The 10,692-nt window shown below is 39.5% G+C and overlaps 1 protein-coding gene across 1 annotated transcript; it reads left to right on the top strand.

Annotated features, from left to right (window-relative positions):
• Positions 1-3,065: 3,065 nt before the first annotated feature.
• Positions 3,066-7,901, top strand: PPM1F (protein phosphatase, Mg2+/Mn2+ dependent, 1F; the record flags this gene model as incomplete). The annotated part of the gene is made up of 5 exons (XM_010150963.1): positions 3,066-3,265; positions 3,884-4,072; positions 5,227-5,370; positions 6,359-6,452; positions 7,528-7,901. Coding segments are annotated over 5 exons (1,001 nt in total), but the record flags the coding sequence as incomplete, so codon positions are not given.
• Positions 7,902-10,692: the final 2,791 nt, after the last annotated feature.

The raw sequence follows: 10,692 nt of genomic DNA, 5'->3' as shown, positions 1-10,692 counted from the left end.
GGTTGGGCTGGGGCCTCCTAGCACCTCCGAAGAGCAGCAGCTTGCAGTAGGTGCCGCAGGCAGATTGTCGCGAGTGCCACTTCCAGGCGCTTTAGTTCAGTCTCCCCAGGGTGCCCGATTGCCGCACGCCGTGTCCCGTTGTGCCTTGGTCTGTGAGCAATCACACCGACTCAGCGCCACTGACCTAACCTGGAGCAGGATGCTGCTCCAGGAGAGGAGCTGGCAAAAGGAGAGCTTTGTGTGACTAGATCACTGCAGTTGTAAGCAAATAGAGGTACAGGCAGCAGTGCTAGAGCATGGCTTTGTGCAGGGGAAACTGAAGGAGACCAAGGTACTGATCTCGCATAACTAGAAGCTCTATATTATCATAGAATCGTTTAAGTTGGAAAAGACCTTTAGGATCATCAAGTCCAATCCTACACTTAACACTGTCAAAATGTTTGTTATGTTTGCAGCAATGACCATAAGGCATGTGGTAAGATCTCCCATTGTCAAAAGTGATATAAAAGCATCTCCCTTATTGTCTGTCTCCCTTACGTCAGAGAGAATTGTGTCTTACTGCGTCGTGACTTCGTGCTCCAGTAGTGTATCGTTACATGCTATCGCTCAGTCTTTACAGGAAAATAAGGAACAGCGTATTGTAACCCACATATGATAATTACATAGGTTTTCAGCACAAAGATTTCACCAAGCAGTTGGAAACTGGTCATCAGAGCATCTTGCAATCACTATGCTGGGGACTCTTCATTGGCAGTTATCTTTGAGGTGAACTGCAGCAGTAATATAAAATGTGAATGGCTATATATTGGTGAGCCTAGCATTATAATTTCTCATTCTGGGTTTTATGAAGATCTTGGGCCCATGGATCTTCAGTTAGTGAACCCCCTCTGAATGGCTACGAAATGATAATGTTTAGAAACAGTGAGTAATAAAGAACTTGACTGGACAGAGACATTTTACAGGTCACAAGTATCTGATGTCTCTGGAATCCTGTATGGTTACATTTTACTGGTGACACTTGCACTTTTCCTGCTGCTGGTTTAGTCTAAAGGCCATAAAGATAGAGGATTTGACTCTGCTTTTAAGATATTTTCTGACTTTTACTTGTTGGATGAGTTCAGTCTTGAACTAGTTCAGATTCTCTCTCACTACTCCTTGTTGACAAATGCCCCAGAACCTTCCCTGTTCTGATGGCTGAAACCTCCTTTAATTTCCATCTTATATATTCCTGTGTATTTAATGTTTGTTTGGTCTTGTGTCACCATTGCCATTTGGATCAATTTGCTATTGCTCATTCCCCTGTCGAATATTACAGAAATCTGCTTACCATTCAGGTAGTTGCATTGCCGAATCTCAGCAAGGAGTATCTACTTTAAAGGTATTAATTTCTCTGCACATTTGGATTGTGTTTATCTTATAATTGCTATTCCATCACTTTAACTGTACAAGTAGGAAGGAAGATATTCCTTGTGCTACAGCACAGTATGGACTCTCTCATGCTTCAGTAACAACTCTGGCAAAAACGAATGTACATGTGCCTATATGAGTACCACTGTTGGATGTGGTGTGCTGCAGAAGAATTTCTGCTGATAAATACCAAATTCTATGTCAGATTTCACAAGCTTAATATTTAAGCAGTAACATCTGTCCAAGTCTTCTGGTCAGTATTAGCCAAGACATTTACAAATATGTGAACTAACAGCTGTAGACAAGGCTGTCTAAGCTGCTGTCCTGTTTAATTATACCTTTATATGGGATGACTTCATATTTAAAGGTTTTAATATCTTGCCCATTCACACCTGCATGTTAAGCAAACCAAAAGTAGTTTTGGTTAATATGTAGTGACTGCTAATCAAAGATCGGTGTTTAAATTTAAATCTTTCAGTTCTCCAGACCCAGAGATGCATCTGGAGCCGGCCATCCAGTATTGCTGAGAAAAAGTGCTTGAGAACCAGCAGTTATAAATAGGAATTCTGAAGAAGTTTTAATGCTAACAGTGTTAGCAGGAGTCAGGAGAAAATAGAAGTAGGAAAGATACTTCATACACTACAGTTGTTTAGAAAACACAGTATTGACCAGCAAATTGTTTTTGCTCTATAGATGAACTTTTCAGTGCTTTGTGGAGTTAGTTGATGTAGCGTTGAGGCAGGGTTCTTACTCAGATAACAAAACCTTAAATTATAACCTATTCTGAGAGTGACTGCATTGCAAAGCTAGACACAATGCCAAACACCAAACCATTCAGTCTGATGAACAATAGGTTTGAATTAATTGATATTTGGGACCTAGCCAGAAAAGGATTTGAGTGTCTGGCTGGAGCTTTTCATACTATGCTCAATGGGTGTTTACAGTTCTGCTCTGAAATGACAAAGCAGGAAAGTACCGGAAGTGTTCTTCTGTCCCTGTAGCTCCTACAACCACGTGTATTAAAAAAGATAAAGACAACAGCTTAAAATTCTAATCTGCTCAGCCTAACTATGAGTTGAGCTATTGCCCTCAGCAAAACATTATCAGACTTCCTTGTTGTTCCAGTAGAAGTGGTTCAGTAGGACATACCCTGACCCAAAGCCAGGCTAATGCTTGTTCAACCCTTGTGTCCAAGACAACAGTAGTCCGTTATCTCAAAGGCTTTCCTGCCTGCTTGATTATTTCCTGGGTTTTGTTGGTTTGCTTTGGGGGGGTGGAGGTGGGGTTTGGTAGGGATGTGCTCCTACCACTATAGTCTTCTGCATTTTACTCACATAATAACAACATTTATGTCTAATAGGTCAGGCTCATTTTTGGGTCTTTGTTACTATTTTGAAATAAAACAAAGTTTCTGGTTTGAAAGAGACCTAGTAAGTAAAGTAGCTGCTCTTATCCTTAACGTTATACTGTTTTCCATTGAAACTTCCTCTCATTATTCTCAGGGGCCTATTTTAATTCTTGCAGAGCCTGTAAGGGCAGAATGCTGAATGCGTGTATGTAGCACTAAGGAAAGAAACTTGAAGGAAAGACAGACCAAAAGATGGGGTAGCGTAGAAAAATGGGGCACAAAACTCACTGTTTTGTCTTTGTGCTTTCAGTGTTGGATGGAGAGTCATTGCAGCGCTGCTTCTTTAACAAGCTTCGGGACATTTGCTTTGAGTGGCAGAAGCAGTTGCCACCACTGACACCACTGAAGCGGTTCCTGCTGGTTTCCATCCATGCCATCCGTAACACTCGACGGAAAATGGAGGACCGCCATGTTCTGCTCCCAGAGTTCAATCAGCTGTTTGGTTTATCAGTAAGTCTGGACAAAACTGTGCAGGCCAATTGTTAGCTTTTCAGTGTTCCTATAAACACAGTGCCCTAGCAATGGGTGATCTGTGAAATGGTAAGAATTTGTTGCCACAAGTTATTACCATGTGTATGCTGGAGCAAGACTTACCGACTCCGATTGCTAGGGGCTAACTACTGCCCTGATAAAGAGGGATGTCGTGACTTTGGATTTCATGTCAGAAGTGATACAGGGAAGTTCACGTAGTGTTATGTTGCTGGAGTTAGTGTTCCTGTGAATGAGGTAGCTGATGTATTAAGAAAAGGGGGGAGAACAGCAGTTGTACAGTTCAAGTGCCAATTAATGAAACTGCAGTGGGACTACATAACCAGCTATCTGCTGTTTCAATTCCAGATTATTTTCAAGGTTATTAAATGACTAACAGCAAAGAGAGAAAAGTAATTCCCCTGCAAAGTACCTATTTTATCCATTTGGTACATGGGTAAGCTGATTTAAATTGCCCTTAGCTATGCAATATCATATGGAAGAAAGCCCAGAACAAAGAATCTTTGCTTGCTCGTACCAGTCGATGGGCTGTTTTGGTTTTGAACATGAATATGTCTTCTCTCTCCCTCCCCCTAAAAGGACGACATTGATCGTGCTTACTTCGCGGTATTTGATGGCCATGGTGGAGTGGATGCTGCCAATTATTCAGCAACCCATTTGCATGTAAATGTTGGGCTACATGAAGAGATTGTTAAGAATCCAGCTGAGGCCTTGAAATGCTCTTTCCAGAAGACAGATGAAATGTTTCTTTTCAAAGCCAAAAGAGAGGTGAGTGGGTAGAGATTAATTCCATTGTATTTGAATAACACTGAGAACTGTTGGACAACATGGTATTATCCAGAAAATTCTGGCAGTACATTTTCTTTGAATCACTGACTTATTTATGAAATTATGCTACATGTAAAGGTTCTCTTTGATCAAGTTACTTTTTTTGAGGAAAACCAAAATGACAGTGCTTACAAGTTCAAGATGAGTGATTGAAAAGAAGTGTTAAGTGGTTTAAATGATCCTGACATACAAATTATTTGAGAGAACACTCTGCTGGCCTCTTTGCCTAAGTTAGGCAACCTCTACATGTTCTGTTGTCCTACCTCTTAACCTGGAACAGAGGTTTCTCTCTTCCTGGTAATATGGTCATTGTCTTCCTCTTTCTTGTCCCACCATTAATGTCACGGGTGGTTGTAAGATGAAAAAATGTATTTTATGATTTAAATCAGACTCTTCCGTTCATTAAGCTTATTGATCAGCTTTGAATAAAGTTGGTATGATGAATGTTCTTTCTTGAAATCTACATAATAGGAGGATGGTTTCTTACGCAGTTTAAGTCTTTTATAATAGCAGTAACTGAATATGGAAGTATTGGTCTTAATTTCTGTCAATGACGTATAAAAGAGGGACCAGCATCTTTTTGAGGTCTGACTTGCACTAGTCTTTACAGGGCATCTAGGACAGTTAGGTTCCTTCTTTTGTTGACATCTTCATTTAAATACCCAAGGATAGGAGGATGTATGTGGAGCAAGGCTCTGTCACTACTAGTGGTAGAGGGGAATGTGGAAGGGGCTGGGGACACCTCGGTGTGTTTGTGAAATGTTCATACTACTGAAATTCAGATCCTCTTTCTTTTCTGTGTGTGTCTCTGTTCCGAACAATAGACGTCTTAGTCTCCTAGATAAGTTTTGGAATCAATAGCAGAGAAGGAAGAACATAACAGAGGCACTATTAGCCATCTGCATGTTAGAATATGTGAATAGTTTATTTCAAATCTGTGTAATATCTTGTCCCTTGTTTTCAGGTACCTGAATCACAATTGGCAGGTCTGCTCTGCTGCATTTCAGTGTGACTAAACCTAGGTTTACAGTATTGCCATGTAACCTCGTAGGGCTTGTTAAATATTCACCTAGCATGCCTCTTTTCTTTTGTAGAAGCTGCGGAGTGGTACAACAGGTGTATCTGCGTTGATTGTCGGGAACAAGCTGCACATAGCATGGCTGGGAGACTCACAGATAATGCTTGTGCAGCAAGGAAAAGCTGTGACATTAATGGAACCTCACAAACCAGAACGAGAAGTAAGTCTGACTTGGTTTTTTTTCTCTCGTGTTGTCAGAATATCTCTTGAAACCTTTTGGAATCTAGCCTCCTTAAGTATTTGGAGCTTTATATAATTTCATATATTGTATGGTAGGATTCAGAGAATCAACAATTTTTTTTGTTTGTTTGTTTTCCACTCACTCCTCTGTCTTGAAAAGGTGATCCCTACAACTATGTCCCCTTGAAAGTACTGATGGTACTGGTAGTCCTGACTTCAGCTCCTGCTTAGAATGTCTTTTCAAAATTTATAGTAATTAAAGACTTTCATGGGATTTTGTGTGTGTGCGAATTTAAAATTGCCTGTTATACATTAACTTTTTAATTTGAGACAAATAGCTATTTAAAATGGTAGCATAATGCAAGTCTTTCATAAGAATACTGTGTCATTCAAAAGCTAATGATAATCTCCTGGCCTAACTGGCTTAGTGTATTGCATTTTCTATATACTTTGAATAGGCACGTATTTTTATTACATGAAATTTAATGGGGATCTTGTGAGTTTAGATAGTAATGCATGACTCTTTGCCTTCATAGTATGAATATTTGTAATAACTGAGTAGTTAAAAGAGTATCAATGCAAATGGTGGTGTTACATAGTCTAGTTATCTTGTATTTTATTCCAAATACTTATATATTTTCCCAATTGCTGTATGGGATGGGAAGAATTGGCAGGAAAGGGTACTCATCCATATGGGAAAGCACATGATGTAGAAACTTAGGAATTCTGCTTTTTTGTGGACAAGCCATGGTATGGTTGGGAAGCAGGTGGGTTGTTTGCAGTAATCTTAGGTGAATGTTTCCAAGCTAGAATCTGATATGTTTGCTGTATTCATTGTATAAATACTGAGGCTGAAGCAGCTCTTGGGTTTTGGGTTTTGTCTACTTTTTTCCCTCTTCGATTGGATAACAAGACAACCAGTAAGTCGTAGGTTTTCAGTATAAAAATTGTATTCTACTGTTTTTCAGGATGAGAGAGCACGTATTGAGACTCTGGGTGGTTGTGTAACCTATATGGACTGCTGGCGGGTTAATGGCACCTTGGCTGTTTCCAGGGCAATTGGTAAGATAAGCCATTGTATTAATATAGTTCAGATTAAATTTGATTAAAACACACCACCCGAGACTGTGTGTTTACTGTAAATGTCATTTTGCTCAGCATAGGCCAAGAGTAAACCACTCTTACTGTCTTTGCTATAAGGATGGATTTTACAACTATATGACTTACATAGATTGCAGCTATGTAATGTTATTGGTTTTACCATAAGCATAGAAAATTGTTTTATTTTGCATACTAGCCATGACAGTTGTCATTCTTTTATAAGTCTTTTGCTTCCTGTATATGTCTTTGATACTGTGATGTTCTACAGTAGCTTAATAGATGTTGAGTATTTAGTGGGGGTTTTTTGTCCACTGTAATGTGTCTTTCTCCTGACTGTAGTTCTTAAGTCAGATCGCTGCATCCTCCTTCAAATCACACATATCCAGCAATTTAGGGCATTTTAATAGTAGTATTCCAGAATTCTAATAAATTCACTTACTTCTGCTACTTGCCAATTAAGGCAAAAAGAGAAAAGACCCAGGGCAAGTACAGTAGATGACAGATGTATGAGTGGAAGCAAAATAGTATAACTGTGTATAATACTATTTGGCTCAATAGCAACCCATGTTCAATGAGTATGTCCACATGAAACTGATGAACTAAACACAGTGAGCAGATTCTTTTGGCATTGGGCTGTATATCTGGATTGCTAAAAACGATTTGATTTTTCTTAGCATCCTGAAGGCTGTACAAGAGGCACACCCACAGCATGAAGGCCTGACTATCTCCTTGCACAAATATATTTCAGAGAAAAAAAAAATGAAATAATTTCCTTAGTTTCCCTGCAAAATTAGGAAAATGTGAATTAGAGTAATTCCTTAGAAATTTATTTGGATGTAGGTAGGTTCCAAGCGTTCTTAAAGAAACAAAGGCCTTCCATGCTTATTCCATAGCTTTTTCCACAGCTCTTCTCTTGCGTCAGGTAACTCTGGAATATGATTTTAACATCTTGAGGATGGTAAAAGCAGTTGGTGGGTGAAGAAGTAACAGTTTACATGTGAAGTAATAACGCCTGTGTTGTGATTGTTTGTCTCAGGTGACGTATGTCAGAAACCCTACATCTCTGGTGACGCAGACGGAGATTCGTTTGATCTGACAGGTTCTGAAGATTACTTGCTCCTGGCCTGCGATGGATTCTTTGACGCTATCAAGCCCTATGAGGTTGTAGACTTGGTCCTAGATCATTTAATGCAAACCAAAGGAGAGGGTCTCAAAGCAGCAGAAAGACTGGTGGCTGCTGCGAAGGAAAACGGATCCAGTGATAACATCACTGTTCTAGTGGTGTTCTTAAGGGATCCTCAGGACATCTTGGCAGACTGTCTCAGAGACCCTAAGAGCCTTGGCGCTGGTGATGATGCTCAGAGCTCGCCCTTTAATTTCCTCAGCTGTGAGGCAGCAGCCACACAGTGACAAAACCTGCTTAATCCAGAACCTTCATGTAAGTTCACGTAAGGAGCTGCTTTCCACTGAAGAACCCTCTAATGCAGTAGACAAAACATGTCAGGAAAAAAATGACAAATGAACAAACATTTAACAGAGAGGCAAGACTCCTTTTACTGAGTTTCCATTTGTCTTTTCCTTTATTTCCCCTCCTTCAAAACCACTGAGCAGATATGGAGAGTTATACAGCTGTTTTGTCTGTGGGAGCAGACTTTCTAAAGTGTGACCCAGGGCTGCTGGTCATGTCCCTTCTGCCCTGGAAGTGGTAAGAAAACATATTATGTATAAGCTAATGGGTGAGAATACCTGTTTGTGAGTTATGAGTGAAAATTTAAATTAGCGCTTAAAAAGAATGCTTTATGTTGTATTTAACTGTGATGTTACTTTGGAGACTGGGAGGAAAGAATTTGTCACCATCACAGAAAAGCTCGTTACTATGTGTGGTCTGTAGGATTTTGTTTTGTACCAAAGAGGATACTACAGGAATGATGTGGCCTCTTTATTCAGAAACATTTTTGTGTGGAGAGGAGAAAATGAAGCTGAGTGCTCCAGAAAAAAAGCAAGAAAGCTAACTAGAAATATCCCAGGCAAAAGAATACAAAATCAGCTGCTTCCTGGGATGCTCTGATTTATAAACTGGAATCCGATATTTAACTGCACTGGATTATTGCTTTATTGTCTGTTTGGCAACTGAAGAGAAAGGATGCTTCATGTTGTGTTAGAGAGAGCTTTTTACAGTGCGTGTGTTGTAGCAGTTAAATATGCTCTGTTTCTGCCACTTTTTTATGTACTATAACAAATGAGAATTTTATTTTATTCCATGTGTTTATTTGTTTATTTACTGAACTTTCCAGTTGGAGGACTTTTTTGCAGTGTTGCTTTATTTTGTTGTGGTTTTTATTTAAATTAGAATTTTAAAGTGGCTATGTCTTTATTATCTGGTTTTAAAAACTGACTACCCTCAAGTGCCTTAAATATTTCACCCAAGGATTGCTGACTTCCTATCACGTTCTGGTGAGCCAGTTTATAGTGTTTTTGAAATGTGACTTTTTATTTCATCAGTACTAGTGTTTGATGCACTTAAATGTTTTATTTTTATGAATTATTTTAGTGGGAACTAAGTTTCAAGAAATCATCCCTTTCATTGTTGCCAAGTCTTGTGGCTTGTAGTAAAAGCTTCACAATACTTCCTGTGACTTACCCCCTGCTCCATGCAAAAAGCTGTAGTTAGTTAGTCATAAAGTAACGATCTGAGTCATCATGACTTTTCATTTAAAAACAAACACACTTCTGACCTTCACAGAAAAATATAATAACACAAACTAGAAACAGTTTAGTAACAGGTTTTGATTAACAGATGGTTAATTTGGCCGTTGAACCTTCATGAGTTCTTCATGAACTTTTTGGGTCTGAGTGACTTTCTAAGGAGATGTGAAGCTGAGGTGAGGATGAAAGAATCTTAATGAATGCGTACGTTGTTGTGTGACTGTTATATCCATTACATGGTAGAGCCTCTGGCTGTGCTTTGCCTTGCCTTGCTAGCCTGGCTAGCAGGACTCAACAAGATCTGAAGGCTCAGTGGTAAATGTGCTAGTAATTTCTGTATCTAAACAAGAAGTGCTCTACATCTGGCACCAAGATTGTATGCCTAATTTAGAAGCACATGGCATTGCAATACGTCAGTCCTGTTGATGAAAATGAGTTGAACATTGATGTTGCTTAGGGAGGAAATTTAGGTAGAAGAATTGAGATGGCTAAAAGGAAGAACAGAGCAGGCACTGTTCATGTCCACAGTGTCTCTGGATCGTTAGCTGCTGTGGGACGATGTGGTGAGCAGAGCAACTTGAGTTTTTTGCTGGGTTACGGTGGATAATCGTACGGTTTAGCAGAGAAACTCCTCGGTGAGCTACCATCTCACAGCAGCTCGGACAGTGACTTCCTTGTTCTGCTATGCAAAACCAGGAGCTCTTCCTCTGAGGAGATGCAAACGTTTTTCCATCCTGCATTTTGCTGCCCTAAAATATGTGGGGAAGGCTTTCTGTGATGGTAGCCTGATAGAGCAGATGTTAATTTTTTTAGTGAACCTACTTCAGTTAAGGAAGCCTTTAGATTTGCATAGTAATGCCTTTGGATTTACCATCTCCTATCTGTTTAAGTTCTAACCCAGATATTGCATGTCATGTTACATTCTGATGACCACTAGTGCCTCTTGGTGTCTTGGAAATAGTTCTCATTTGTAATACAGTAAAATCATACGGAATTGTTTGCTTGCAGTGCTATCTGCGGTTTATCAGGAGGGGGGGAGCTACTGTATTCATGAAGGGAAGTGAAATGCTGGTAATTTGATAGTACGGTTTAGTTTCTGAAATTTGCCAAATTTCCTGAAACATGCAGGGAACTGAACAAGCCAAATTCCTTGTAAAGATCCTTTTAGTTCAACCTTTTTGGGGCAGATTCGCATTACAGAGGAAACAAAGTCTTAAGTCTTTCACAGCTATGGGAGAATGTAATGTGTTTGTTTCAAATTTGATAGCTTTTTCTTGGTTTTATGGGAGCTAAGTGAAATGGGCCTTTAGAAAGTTGTCTGAGGTAATAAAAAATTTAATTCTCAACCTATACTCTAGGGAAGAAATTCTGCTTTCTGAGAAGCTGTTCCCTTACGTAGATATTTTCATTCTGAGTGACCTAGTGCCTCATTTCTGTGAGATGTAAGTAGATAGGAATAGTCTTTGGGAACTCATACAGATTTCATCAGGGATAA

This window comes from Eurypyga helias, unplaced genomic scaffold, assembly GCF_000690775.1.
Source record: "Eurypyga helias isolate BGI_N326 unplaced genomic scaffold, ASM69077v1 scaffold8324, whole genome shotgun sequence".
In the NCBI taxonomy this organism is placed as follows: domain Eukaryota; kingdom Metazoa; phylum Chordata; class Aves; order Eurypygiformes; family Eurypygidae; genus Eurypyga; species Eurypyga helias.
The sequence above is the reverse complement of the archived record's forward strand: the minus strand, read 5'-3'. Positions and strand labels throughout refer to the sequence as shown.